This window comes from Myodes glareolus, chromosome X (genome assembly GCF_982192425.1).
Source record: "Myodes glareolus chromosome X, mMyoGla1.1, whole genome shotgun sequence".
Classification (NCBI taxonomy): Eukaryota; Metazoa; Chordata; class Mammalia; order Rodentia; family Cricetidae; genus Myodes; species Myodes glareolus.
The window spans coordinates 54,248,331-54,263,721 of record NC_142053.1 but is presented as its reverse complement, the minus strand read 5'-3'; the positions used below and the strand labels follow the sequence as shown (position 1 = coordinate 54,263,721).

At 37.9% G+C, this 15,391-nt stretch overlaps 1 protein-coding gene across 3 annotated transcripts in view; it reads right to left on the bottom strand.

The window, feature by feature from the left end:
- Zmat1 (zinc finger matrin-type 1) overlaps positions 1-15,391 on the bottom strand; it is a 67,525-nt gene that overhangs the window by 45,059 nt on the left and 7,075 nt on the right. For 2 of the 3 annotated variants that reach the window (XM_085684988.2, XM_085684989.2), the window contains exons 2-3: positions 15,058-15,201; positions 10,127-10,864 (exon numbers count right to left, since the gene is read on the bottom strand). In XM_085684988.2, the coding sequence (XP_085541114.2) occupies positions 10,127-10,325 (199 nt within the window). In that variant the 5' untranslated portion in view covers positions 10,326-10,864; positions 15,058-15,201. The remainder of the gene's footprint in view (positions 1-10,126; positions 10,865-15,057; positions 15,202-15,391) is intronic. The other variant, XM_085684990.2, reaches the window with a different exon arrangement.

Here is a 15,391-nt window from a genome sequence, read left to right as displayed (position 1 = left end):
CTTAATGATATTTGAATATATGCAGAGGGAATAGACTGCACATGCAATTTGTGATAACTATCACAGGAAATTTGCAGCATAATATTTGATGGTCTGGAACAGGGGCATGCTATCTGCAGTAAAAAATTAGACACAAGTTAAAAAGGGGTCTCGCATATTATTGGGCCTTGGGAGAGACAGACCATTTAATCCTTTAGCAAAGAATTAGTATAGAGCAGAAATTTCCCACAATAAATGAAATACTTTTAAATCCACAATATTATCTGTTTGAATGGGCCCAATGATAACTCATTATATGATGAAAATGGTTTTTCAAAAATTTGTGTATGCATTTCTAGAATGTATAAGGACACTGCTGAAGCAGGGAGTTCCAGATTTCTACATTATCAATACTTGCACTGGCCTTGGTGAATAGAGAAGGAAAATGACCAAACCTGATTTATGGATGGCATGAGGGCACACAGTGAAGGGCAGAGCATCTGGCCATTTCCTTTGTTTCCAAGCAAAGGTAAAAATGTTTGCAAACTTATATAGTGGAAATGACTTATCAAAATGATCTGATTACTACAGAGAGAATGACTGAAATATCAGGTAAAAGGTGGTATAGGGGAGAAGGCATGGAACCATACAAATAGGGAGTCAGTAAACAGTGAAAAATTTTATATTGTGTACTAATGCTCACTAGAAAGCTTCTACAACAAAAGAGATAGTAAGCAGTGGGAAGAAAGAATAATGCATTCAGTTGACACCACCCAGTTAATAATACTTCTAAAGTATGAAAAATAAAAATTCAAGTGCACAAAGCAAATGGCCAGAAAGAGTCACTATGGAGGTCATAGCTCAGCAAAACAGCACGAATTTCCTCATTACATTTATTTGTCTAGCAATTCTAGCACCATGTTATGTTCTTTTGTACCATCATCTTTTACTTTTGGAGCACAACAGGAAAATTTCTACTAAATAGCAATAAGCTGAGGAGTTTGACAACACAAGGAAAAATGTTAAAATATATTGTTTTTTCTTAACTAACTCTAGTGAGTAATTAATCCTATAACTACTGAAATTTGAAAATGTGACATGCTGCTCTCTCTCCCTTACTATGCATACCTGCACTTGTACCTAGAGAATTTCTCTGAAAGGTGAGGTGAGATTTAGCAAAGAACAAATATTTTGACTGCTAGAGAGATCACTAGAGGGAATTCAAGACACCATTCTGATAGGCCCAACTGAAGAACTTTAACAATTTTTATAAATTGGTTTAAATTGTAATAATCTATCTCCTTTCCCTCATATAGCTCCAAGTTTTCACCTACTTTGTTTCTCAAATACCCATAACTTCACAGACGGTAATGTGGGGTGTAGGTGAATTGCCTTAACTAAACATCCTCTGTTTCATGATACTAAAGTACATTGACATCAAGAAGTGATGGAGGAGGGTTAACTGTCTATGTGTTACTTTTATTGGTTAATAAATAAACTGCCTTGGCTTTTGATAGGACAGCAGCTTAGATAGGTGGAGTAGACATAACAGAATGCTGGGAGGAAGAAGGCAATGAGGCAGTCACTATGACTCTCCTCTCCGAGACAGCCGCAGGTTAGAATCCTCCTGGTAAGCCACCACCTCGTGGTGCTACACAGATTATTAGAAATATGTAAGAGTTAGCCAATAAGAGGATACAGATAATGGGCCAAGCAGTGTTTAAATGAATACAGTTTCCATGTAATTATTTTGGATAAAGCTAGCTAGGAGTCAGGTGGCGGGACACAGTCCACCGCTCCTTTTACAAAGAAGTATCTGGTGTTAATTACTAGCAAGAGTTGAGGTCTTTAGTAGCTGTGATACTGGTTCCACCTTTATGAGATAAGAAGTTAGAGCTAATGGGCCAAGCAGTGTTTTAATTAATACAGTTTCTGTGTGATTATTTCAGTTCTGGGCAGCAGGGATGAACAAGCAGCTCCTTGCAACAAATTGGTGCCCACAACAAATTGGTGGTCAACTAAATCCATGTAAAACCTGAGAGAGCTTGAAAAGGAATTCTAGACAAAAAATACAGAGTTTAACACAGCTTTTTGCTGTTTGCTGGGAGCTTGCCACAGCTCCTTTAAGAGAGATTTTCCTGATTCAGCCATAACAGGAAAAAAGCCATGGCCATTTAAAAATGCCGGCTTTCTGGGCTATGCTGCCAGCGCAAATTCTGGCTTTTTCTGGAGATGGAGCATTTGAGTCAGGTTTGTGAGCAGACTACAGCTGTTTGCTTCGTGGTGGCATTGAGCGGCTGTGTACCTAGAGTTGGGGCACTATGCATGTCTCTCAGAGGCAGCAAGCAGCTCCACCATGCTGGACTGTGCAGAGTGAGAAGGCAGTACCTTATATATCATAATAATGGCTCAGCTTAAGTTTTAAGAAGCACTTAGCATTTTAAAAAGCGCTCCTGGACAATAAAGAATTAAAGATATACCATAAAGAAAAATCCAGTTGAGTCATACTGTTGGATAAATGTTCATAGGCTTGAGAGAGAGAAGAAAAAGAGTATAGAGAGTTAAAAAAGAAGTAAATAATTCTTTTTAAAAAAGTCTTTAAAGAGACAGAGTACAGACAGTCATAGATTAAAAGGAATAAAGAAAAATAAGCCACAAAAATGAAGAATTCAGAGAGTCTGGATTATATATATTATTGTGTTTTCTTTGAATTTGTTGACTGTGAAGGAGCTAAGTACAAAGAGACATTTCATTGTATGTACTGCTAAGTTAAGTCAACATAAAGGTATCTTAATTCCAAAATTTGAGTCTAAGGATATGGTGCTTTGGAAAAGAGGTTCTTCTTTTGTTTTCACAGAAGATGAGAATCTGTAGATTGCTTCCAGACCAATATGGTTTCATAGAACAAGATTCCCTAAAAGGTTGCTGTGAACACCCCCACAAAGAAAATACTTTGACCAACTGCTGACTGAGATGAACCTAGCACACAGGATACAACATGAAAGACCTGATTAACAGTGTTGCCAAACAGCAGGAAGTAGTATGGACAGAACTACAGCCATATTTCCAAATATTATTTATAAATGTTTGTTTACATTTAAAGGAGGATATGATATAGAGATTTGCATTTGTATGCGTCTTGCTTTATTGATACAAATTTAAGGTCAATTTTGTTATACTGTGTATATGTATTTCCGATCTTGATTAAGGTATTATGTTTGTCCAGCTCATTAAAAATATAATGTATAATTAAGAAATACAGGTTAATAGATAATCAAGTATATAATAGTCAAGCTTGTAGTCATTCTAGTTAGATATTTCTAAATGTATAGAGATATATTTCAGTTGGATAGGCATTCTTTAAACCTTTAAAAGACTACAGAATGTGGCATTTAAAATGTTTAAGAACTTAAGACTTTTCATGACAATGAGACACATCTGCTCCTGGCAGCACCAAGCTACTTCAAAAGGATGATGGGCAGTGAAGAGGCTCCTTATGGAGTTGGCTAGCCATTTGGGCAAGAAACTGCTCTTGCCTGGACTGCTTCACTGGACATGCAGGACCTGCAGAAAAAAATGGCTGCTGAATTTGCCTAAAGTTGAGATGATTTTTCTGGGTTCCTGCTTCATAAAAAAGTCTTTAAGACATTTTGCAGGATACAGCAGAAAGTGACTGAACTGTCTTTGAAATTTCCTGCTTCATGGAAAAGTCTGCCAGATACTATGGGCCTGTAGGCTGAAGATGGATGCCCCAATGGTACAAAAGAACTTTGGGTGACTGTCCAGGCAGCAAGATGTCTCTGTCATTTCTAGAGTTTTGGAAGTTGATTGCAATGCACTTCCTGTTTACTTAGGCAATAGTATATCCCTCTGGAGTCTTTGATGGAGTTGAAGAATAGATAGATACTTACAGTTTTTCTTAGTTATGATAAAAGCTAAAGTAGATATGAATATTGTAACTGTAATTCTTGTTTGATACTTGTTTTGTTATATGTAATTTTACTATGTTAAAGTTAAAACCTTTTTTATTTTAAACAGAAAAGGGGAGATGATGTGGGAGTCCCCTCTGTGTGCTATGATTATCATTAATGAATAAAGAAACTGCCTTGGTCTGTTGATAGGGCAGAACTTAGGTAGGTGGGAAAGATGGAACTAAATGCTTGGAGGAAAAAAGCGGAGTCAGTGAGACACCATGGAGCTGCTGCTGCAGGAGATAGACATGCTGGAACTTTCCTGGTAGGCCACGACCTGGTAGTGATTTACAGATTAATAGAAATGGGTTAAATTAAGATGTAAGAGTTAGCCAATAAGAAGCTAGAGTTAATGGGCCAAGCAGTGATTTCATTAATACAGTTTCTGTGTGATTATTTCGGTTCTGGGTGGCCAGGATGAACAAGCAAACATTTGGCGTCTGATTATTTAGGGGCTAAACTAGCCGGATGACTGGGAATCAACAAGCGGCTCCTCTTCCAACAATGAGATGCTTATTAAAGTAGCTAATGTACCCTGAATTAAAATTAACAGTTATTACTTCACTACAAGATGGAATCCAAATTAGCATATGAGAGTTGACTCAATGAGAGTTAACCCAAGTCTCCATCAAACCAACATATTTCTATTACTTAAGAGCACTAACTTCTCTATTATATACACATATATGTGTATATATCCATATATTCACAACCAGGAGCTCCTTTTCTACACTCAAATAACAATGAAGTAATGAGTTGTATTTTTGTCCTTCCTCACAGTGCTAGAATTTAAAATGTAAACTAGATAAATTTCCAAATAGACTCCCACACCTAAGATACCTGATAAGTGCAGCTATAATTGTTTAAGACATTCATCAGAAGACAACCAGTGTGCCAATTTCAAAAGATACTAGGGTCACAAAAGCTCAACTAATAAACTGATAATCTCAGCCTTTCTATACAGCTGTTTCTTTAACACCAAATCAAATCACATTTTTATTTTCCAGAATCTACATGATTTAAAAACACTTTACATATCTCTTCACATTTTTTTCTTTGTTTGTTAGTTTATGAGACAGGGTTCTTCCATGTAGCCGTGGCTATCCTTGAGATATCTGTGTAGTCCAGGTTGACCTCGAACTCACAGAGAGCCACCTACCTCTGTCTCCTGAGTACTGGGATTAAAGGTGTACACCACTGTCCCCAGTTCAAATGTGTAGCTCTGGCTGGCCTGAAACTTGTGGTCCTCCTGCCTCCCCCTCCTTCAGCAAATTTTACAGGCATGCACTACCCTCTTTATTTATTAATAGTCCTACATATTAGACATTCAAATGCACACTATAGATAGCTTATACATAGTCAGTACCTAATGTTGAGCAATCCTAAAGGCAGTAAGATGGACTATAATATCATAAGGACATGGCTTACAATGTAAATCTTTCTATATAGTTACTATATTACCCAAGACTGCCATCTAGTGAATAGAAATGTTAAGCTTTCATGACCCTAGTATCTTGTTGTAGAGAATAACTGCAGTAAGTTTTTAAAGGAATAAACTTAGAACTTGGCATAGAGTCAGCCAGCATCCCCTGGACTTCCCATAGCACAATCACCATACTTTATTCAATCCTTACAAATAGCAGTGGAAATTTAATTGTGGCAATGAAACAATTCTAAGGTAATATTACTTGCTTGTTTATATGTTATAAGAAGATAGTGGAATAAAGGGGTGTATATTGCCAAGATAAAAAGGCAGCATGATGAGAAAAATTACATTCACAAATTCTTCACCATTGGTTTTGGTCTGAGTGTTTGTGTCCCTCCAAATTCATGAACTAAAAATGACTTCTTGCAAATAGATAGATGACATTAGCATCCTTATAAAAGAGGCTTGATAGAGCAGTTTTTGCCCCCTTTGCCCTTCTGCAATGTGAAAGAACAGCTGGAAGGTGGATTCTGTGATGGTTGAGCCTTCATTAAGCACCAAATCTACTGTCACCTCCATCTCAGAATTCCTAGGGCCATGGGCATTACATTTCATTATTTATTAATATTTAATCCACGGTATTGGCTCAAACAGATTAAGACAAATTTATACACAGAATAAATGCCTTAAAATGTGAAAGTGATTTGTAAACTGGGTCATGGGTATAAGATGAAATCATTTAAAGCAGCATCATGTGGTTAAGAAACAAACAAACAAAACTCCCCTAAAACCCTACTTTGCAGCTGGCATGGTGGTACATGCCCTTAATCCCAGCACTCAGGAGAAAGAGGCAGGCAGATCTCTGTGAGCTTGAGGCCAGCCTGGTCTACAGAGTGAGTTTCAGGACATCTAGAGCAAATAGTGAGACCCCTGTCAAAACAGCAAAACAAAACAAAACACAATACAACACCAAACAGACAAAAAGAAAAAAAACTGCTTTTCTGTGAACAGAACACAGCATTAACAACAATTCTGGCGAGGGTTCACAGAGGAAAGCTATAGAAAAAGCCTCAGTATCTTTAGAGATTACCTAAATTGTCGTTCAAAAATGCCAATATGTCAATCACTTACCACCAGAGCTGACCAATCAAATTCCTAGACTACCATTTTAAGCAGAAGCAGAGAATCTATAGTGTTTATTCATATTGTAGCACAAGAGAGAGGGCATTGGGCTAGACAAAATGAATTAAATTTTCCCAATCTCTTATATTCTTCATTGTTCTGGGAGGAATAATTATATGCAAAGAACATGTGCTGAGAATTTGAGAACTTAAGTGCCAGGAACAATACCCCTTAATATATGTATATTTTTATATTTCTTTTAGTATTTTGCCTGTATACATTTTATTTTCTATTTTGTAGATGAAGAAATAAGTTCCAAAAGAAAGTTGTTTCTGTATATTATATAAAAACATGTTTTTGCTTGTTATATTTCTTTTGAACTTGCTTTATTTGTTTCTTAACCTTTTGTTATAATTTTTCCCTGCTATCAGAGGGCTACTTCCCACTTATGAGTCTAGCTATACAACACCTAAATGTAACACTATCTTCCCATTAATTATATCTTCCTGTTCTACCATACATCATGTAACCTTTCACAAATTATGGATTGAGGACAGATAGTGGAACTAATGAGGCTCACTGAAAAATCTAGAACCTCCTGTTCCAAGATGCTATTCTATATGGCACCAAAACAGTTTCATCGAATAAGTTTGTCATTCTCCAGAATGATGATTTACGTTCAGTTAGCTGAAAGTTCTTGTTTTTAGGGAGCAGATCCCATATGTTCAAGTGTTGCATTTTTGAGATAAGGAAGATGCTTCAAAAATTATTTTTGTAACTAATATATTATTAAATAGGATATTAATTTGGCAGCACTCTATTGCAGATGCTGAATGAGGAGCTGCTACTAGATTCAGGATGACAATACTTACCAGAGGACAGAAGAAACTTTATAGCACCTTGTTTGTGTTCATGGGGTATATAGGGTTAATCTCACAAAACTGTTAGTGATTGTTGCTACTAACATTCACAGCTTTCTATCAGGTGAGAAAATTGAAGCACAGAGAGTCTAAGTATTTGCCTATATGAGGAATAAATGACAGAGTCAAGATTCAGGTTCAAGTAGTCTGGTTTTCTCATCTGTATTCTTGGTGGATTCTCAATTCTGGGTGCATATTAGACTCACCAAAAATATTTGTAAGATATTTTTGTCTATACCTACCTACCACTCTCAATTAAAAGAAAATTTCTATAGCTGTTAAACTACCTGGACATTTCTAATACACTGTGGGATTTGAGAATCATTTGCTTACACCTTGGAGGAAATGGTCAACGCGGATTAGCTATTGTTTTTCTTTTTAATGTTATTGCTGTTTTTTATTTAGAGGATTTATAGAACACGCAGGAGTGAGAGATATCACAGATAGATCTTCAGCGAACATTTTAAGCATATATAGAAACAAGACATTGCAAATATTTGATAATTAGTATAAGACAGAAAATCATAAGAGCACACACACAGGCCATATACAGATATGTTATAGGCTTACCTGAATGTACTAGTTAAATTTTTAAAATTGCATAAAATGACTATTTTTCTGTGTACACACGTGAAATGCAAATTTATCCTTTTAAAATAGCTACATCATTTTTTTCACTGCATACAGTTAGCATATTTTCATCAGATGCCTGCTTATGTCAGTTTTTTTTTTAAAGTAGAATTAAGTAAGCTAGAGTTCTCTTCAGATGTGTGGCAGATGTTGGCTGGTGAAATCACTCATTCTAAAGTTACCAAAAAATAAACAGAGAGTTGGAATTAGTTTGAATACACTAGAAATACTGTCACATTGTAGACAGAAATTACCACTTTCCCTTATTTTCTTTCTAGTGCTCTTGGCCAGCCCTATGATTGGTCACAGAATATTCACAAATTCTCTGGCTAGCACAACTTTGTACATACTGTTCTCTTAATATGGAATACAATGTACTTGCTTTTTGTTTTACCTCATCCACTTTGGCCCTGGAAGAAATGCTGGCTATTCTTGAATATCTTGTTACCCTCTTTTCTTTGTCTTTCAATGTTTATTCTCCCCGAATGTCCTTGACATAGCTATCTGTGCTTGGTGCCAGGTTTGCTCCATTTCATATACCTTACAATTCTATGTCTTTGGCCTGCAGGCATGGTTTCTAGTTGGGTGTTTTCCTTGGGGTTTGATTTGTTTGATTGTGTGTGAATTTAGGTATCTAGCTGCTTTCAAGTCTAAATAAGCTGGTATTACATACATTGCCTGGACTTTTGACTTCTAACATTTGCTGCCATGTTTAATATCTGTGTACTTAGGAAATAAAAATGCTACCAACACAGGCTACTCTCTATAAAGCATAGAAAATAATTACGTTTGGTTATTTAATAAGCATACTAAAGTTATGTGCACACAGGCAATCTGAACGAGACTGCTGTCAAAAGACAGAATACAAGTTTATCTTAAAGATCTTTAAGTGGCTTTGTGGTGCTTAATTCAGGGAGCACTTCATTTCATGAAGCATGAAAAAATGCTTCAATGAAGTGAGTAGAAGATTTATAAACAAAGAGAAGCTTAAGAAAGCATACACAAATAACAAACTGGATTAGTTGTTTCAAGGTTCCTTTGGCGGAAGATATAGAGAGAGAGCAGAAGAAAGTGCACTGATTGATTAGGTTACTTCAGGTTACTTTTGGGGATAAATATTGGGAACAGGGAGGACTTGGTTTTCCTGCCTACTGTAACTGGCTTGTTTGAGAAATTGCATTATTATCTCTCAGTTTTGGAAGGTCAGATAGCTTGCTTCACTATGAGTAACAATATTTCGATATTTATTATGCTCTGTTGGGACTTTCTGCAGGGGCTTAGAATCTCAAACAATGGCCTCCTATAATTTTTATCTAATATGAAGTAGGACATTTGGCACAGGTTATGCAGCAGTTTTTACTAGTACAAAGCATGTCTTTCAGCACAAATTTAATGTTTCGTTTTTTCATTTCAGCTCATCCTAAATTCATCTGCAAATTGAAGTAGTTGTTTTAGACCGTAAGATTCACCGAAAGGAATAATGGAACTTCCCAGCTTATTTTCAAGCAATGATGACAATTTGAGATGATACTTTGGTTAAGCTCTTAAGGAAGACTTCATGAAAATTTGCATTTCATAAGTCCACACCCTTATAAAGAGCCATTTACAATCTAAATGTTAGATTTGGAGATCTTGGTTAATTAGACTTCACAAAGAAAGGCTCTTGGACGGGGAAACTGTTTGTCTTTTATAAATAGAAGCATTACAGTAGTTCTGTTATCACCAACCACAGGATTTTAAGACTCAAAGCAAAGTTATGGAAGCTGTGTGAAATGCATCTGCAAAATCACCCATAGAGCTGGAAAGTCTCAGAAGACATTATCTCCCTGTCTGGTCTCAGCTATGGATTACTAGCAGAATTGGCATTGTTCTTAAGCTATCTACCAGTACAATGGGGACAAAATGTTCAAAAGCTTTTTACTTTCTGCCAATGCTAGAGAATCAGATCAAGCTTCTAAGTCATAAATGTTGGTGATCAAACATTAGAAATTAGTTAGCATTCATATTAATTTTCTTTTAACTGTGGGAGAATACCTGATAGAAACACTCAAGGGAGGAAAAGTTTTAGTCTGGCTTACAGTTTGAGGAGATACAGTTGATCGTGGGAGGGAAGGCAGGGCAGCGGGGGCTCCATCCATGGCAGCGGGGAGTCCATTCGGGGCCGCGGAGTCTCCATCCAGGCCAACGAGGTCTCCATTCAGGCCAGCGGGGTCTCAATCCAGGCCAGCGGGGTCTCAATCCAGGCCAGCGAGAGTACATTGCAGCTTGTGGATGCATAGCTCAGTCCAGGAAGCAGAGATGAAACTGGAAGCAGGTCCAGGCTACAACCCTCAAGACCTCCCTCCAGTGACGGACTTCCTCGGCTCAGCTCCGCCTTCTCAGAGTTTTGAAACCTCCCCAAACAGCACCACCAGCTGGGAACCAAGTGTTCAACACATGAGCCTTATATTCAAACTGTAGTATTCCTCTATAGGCTCATGATTATCTCATGATTGCAAATACATTCAGTCCAACTTTAAAATACTTGCAGTCTTAATATTCTCAACACCAGTACAAGGAGACTCAAATCTTTAAAGTCCAAAGTTTTAAACAATCTCTTAGCTGTAAGCCCTCTTTTAAGAAAAAAAAATCCAGGAGCTGGAGAGATGGCTCAGTGTTTAAGAGCACTTTCTCATTTTGCAGAGGACTAGGTTCAGTTCCTGGCACCTATATGGCAGCTCACAACCATCTGTAACTCCATTTGCAGTGGATATAACACCCTCTTCTTGCCTCTGTGGCAGTGCATGAACCTGGTGCATTTACATGCAGGTAAATGCCTATACACATAAAATAAAAATAATTTAATGAAAGTAAAAGATCCAAGCGACATACTTCCAATATACACAGAATAAGCATTCCGCTTTCAAAAGCAAGGAATGAAAAAAGACCAGAGATAAACAGGACCAGAACTCCCAGGACAATCAATCTCTGCAGCTCCATGTCCAGCATTAGAGCTCATGATGACGTAATGTAGGTTCTGATAGGCTTCTGTATCCTTGGCTCTCCAGCCTTACCTCCTGCAACATAGATGATCTCTCTCTTGGGGCGACTCTACTCAGTATTTTTAACTTTCCTCAGCAGATGTTCGACATTTCTGGCATCTCCTTTATTATAGTGTCTTCATTGCACTCTTAGGACTCACTTTGACAGCTGCATACACCAGCCTATCAAGGTCTCTCTTCAGAGTATATGACTCTGTTAAACATTGCCTAGCCTTGTAGGATTTTCCCTGTGAAATTTTGGGTCAATCCCTCATAATCACATAACTATTGAATTTTGTATGCTTGTTAAACTAGCACCACATGGGTGATACAAATTTTGCTCCCAACTTGAAATGTAGCCTGGCCCTGGATGCCCATTGGCTCTAGTAACCTCCAAGGACTTGGGTGGGCAAACTAGGGAACACAATTGCTGTTTGAGCAAGGTACTGTGGGGTCTTCTCTTTTCAAACATTCTAGCTTATTTTTAATTTGTGTGTGGGGAGGCATGGGTGTAGACATGTGCATGTGGATGCCCATGGAGCTCAGTCCAGGGCGTTGGAACTGGAACTGGGGTTATAGGCAGGTGTGATACACCCAGCCTAAGTTTTGGGAACTGAACTTGGGTCTTTTGTAAGAACAGTATGTAATCTTAGCTACTAAAATATCTCTCCAGTTCCAGCATTCTAGTTTTAAATCAAGGTTTTCAAAATGAGTTTGCATTATGCCTTGGAACTTTGGGTGGTTAGGGGCTTACCCTTAAGGCACCACCCTCACAGCTCCAATGCAAAATTTGAGGTTGCTTTTTAGTGATACCAAGCTGTTTAATAATTATATCACTGTTTACACATGACATGTCTACTATATTAAATACATTCATATGCCTTTTCTTACCAAATGGTGCATTTTTATATCCTTCTACTCAGATGTTTTCTCTCCATTCTCATTGTAAACCTGGCTAAAAGAATAAAAAGTGACTATGCCATAAACATAATGTTATGCAGTCTTAGAATTTCCTCCTCCAAATAAATTGGTGTAGTATCTTTGAATTTAACCTCACTCAAATTTTCAGGACATGAAGATAATACACCTAGATCCTTTGCCAGATTGTAACATGAGTGACATTAAGCCCATGACTAATAAAGTCCTTATTCCCTTCTGAAACCTCAGGTGTCAGGCCTTCACTTCCACCATTATATCTGGAGTTTGGTTTTCTGAACTTCCACCAGAATTGCCCCTTAAGTTCTGCTGATGGGGGTTTCTCTAGTCCATAGCTCCGAACTCGTCCACATTCTTCTCACAGACAAGTTCTGAAGGCTGTGAATCACATGGCCGGGTTTATCATAGCAGTGACCCCACCCGTGGGACAAATTTTCTACATTATTGACTTTTATCCTCACTGTAGCAGAATAGTTGACAGAAGCAACTTAAGGAAGAAAGGATTTAATTGAGCTAAGAAGCTTTGAAGGTATATAGCCCATCATAGCAGGGAATGCACAGTGCCTTGGGATGTACCCAAGATGGCAAGAGCATATAACATCTGTTGGTTGTATAGTTCTGAGAAGCAAATATGGGACTGGAAGCAAGGTTGGGTTATAATCCTCAATCAATGCCCCCAGTAATGTACCTACTCCAGCTAACTCTCAACTCCTAAAGATTCCACAACCTCCACATAGAGTACTACCAGCAGAGAATCAATTGTTCAAATACATGGGCACTCTGGGGGATATTTTGCATCCAAGCCAGAACAGAGTTTAAAGAAGAAAACTGTAACTTTATTCCTTACAGTTCTATTTAGCCTTCTGCTAACTTTATAGTCAAATTAGTTTGGAAGGCATTTCTGCTTTCCTCACTGAATCTGTACTAAGCCGACTTGCCACAAGAGGCTTCTGTATCTATCAGTGGATAATGCAGAACATTGTGGTTGTTACCCCAGATATATTCTACACATTTGCTTATCTTTATTTTTAATATACCATTTTTTTGTTATTCAAGTATTAGGTTTCATAAATTGCTCTTCTTTATGATTACTAATCTCCAGTGATTTTGAAATCTTTTTTTTTTTTTTGGTTTTTCGAGACAGGGTTTCACTGTGATGTGTAGCACTGGCTGTCCTGGGTCTCACTCTTAGACCAGGTTGGCCTTGAACTCACAGAGATCTGTCTGCCTCTGCTTCTTGAGTGCTGGGATTAAAGGTGTGTGCTACCACTGACTGGCAAGGTTTTGAAATCTTAAAATGATTTTTTATTAACTAAAATCACTTTATTGTAATGAACTCACAAATAAAACATTACACAGCTCAGTTAAAGTAGCCACTCAAATAAACATGTGCATAGTCTCAAGCTCTGTACATCTCAGTGAACTTCTGTACAGTTACAAAGGCCATTCTGAAGCCATAGACTTTCCCTTAGGGTTCTACTTTTCAACTACCACATTTTGGATATACAGCCTCCACAGAAAAGAAGAAAAAAATCTATGACAGGTTTGAAGCTAGAAAAAATAGCTTTATATCCTCGTTCTTAACGCATATGTCCATTGTCTACATTCCATCCTTCCTCATTACCTAATATTATCCTGTATTGGTCTTCTTTCTAAATGTTATGTTATGCTCTGTATACACCTACCCCCCTCACACACACTATAATCTGGGATCCACATAAGAAGGAGAGCATGCAGTTTTTCTCTCTGCATTTGGGTATCTCACTTAATATACTTTCTAAGTTCATGCTCTTTCCTGAATTTTTCATGATTTCCTTTTCCTTTTACAGCTGAATAATGTTCCAATTTGCAAATGTGCCACATTTTCATTACTCATTCATTTATTAATGAACATCTAGGTTGGCTCCATTTCCTTACTATGGTATGTAGAATAGCAATAAATGTGCATGCAGCAATAGCTCTATGGTAGGATATTTACCACCTCAACTGAGTCAGAATGACAATTATCAAAGAAACTAACAATAAATGCAGAAAATATGGGGAAAGAGGAATCCTTATTCTCACTGATGGGAGAAACATTAATATATTATTGAAATCAGGTCAGAGATTTCTCAAAGATTTAAAACTAGGAACTGGAAAGATGGCTCAGCAATTAAGACTACTGGCTGGTCTTGAGGACCTGGGCTTGATTCCCAGCATCCATATGACACCTCACAGCCATTTGTATCTCCAGTTCCAGAAGATGTGATGCCCTCTTCTGGTCACTACAGGAAACAACTAGAACCAGTTTTTTATGGCTACTTTCAGAAGTGTACATGCTATGTATATGCAGGTGCATACGTGTTAAGATTTCATTGTAAAAACCTTTATCGTTGTTGTGGCAAACCTGACAAAAAACTTCAAAGAATGCCTTAGCCCCAATACAGACCAGCATAGGGGACCCTAATACCACCTGACACTTCATTCCCATGATGTCACATCCAGTCTCTCTGCCAAACCAGGACCTGCTCATATTGCACTAGGGCTCAACCTGGTGAGTCCACCTGATTCTCCCATCCAGGCACCCTCCCTGATCCCCAACCTAGTGCCTGTGTCCCACACCCAGTGCCAGGCCTACTCTGGTCAGCTCTGCCTCAGCTGACCCCAACCTCCAGGCTTTGACCAGGATGCACATCTTGTGTGCCAGCAAAGCCCACTGTGTCCACCTGACTTCATCCCACCCAAACCATATTAAGCCAACCAGACCCACCCATCCTGTGCTCTGTCCCAGCCTGTTCTGTCCATGTCAGACATAGAATAATAAAAGAAGTCCACATGCCCAGTTTTCATCACAAAACAATATTATTTTAATCTATAATGGAATGAGACAAAAATGTTAGTTCTCTACTACATACCAATAACCCTGTGCTCTGTCTACTATTATACAGTATAATCCCAAGAAGCAAGAGACATTTATTTTAGAAATGAACTACTACTATTAATTGCAAAATCAGTGTTCTTCTTAATCCTGGAAAAGATGGGCTACAAAAATCCAGGCAGAAAAATACACATACCTTTAATTTGCCTTTTACCTCAAGGAGGTCTGTCCTTTGGTATCTTTCCTGATAGTTCACATGTGTGGTCAGATGAGTACAGCGTTTCCAGTTGCTTTCCCCTGCTTTCCCTCTTGAGTCTTGCCTAAGGCCTAGAGCTCAATTCTGTAGAAAGGTAGGAAAAAAGAGAAATTCAAGCTTCTAGAATTAAATGACTCTCACAGATTTCAGGGAGTAGTCCCAAAGACAATAATTTGCTACTATGCCCCCCCCCCATGAGTTGGAACAGATAGTCTTCATGATTAATGTAATATTTGCTTATTTTAGCAGGAATCTATGCCATTCATTCAGTTAT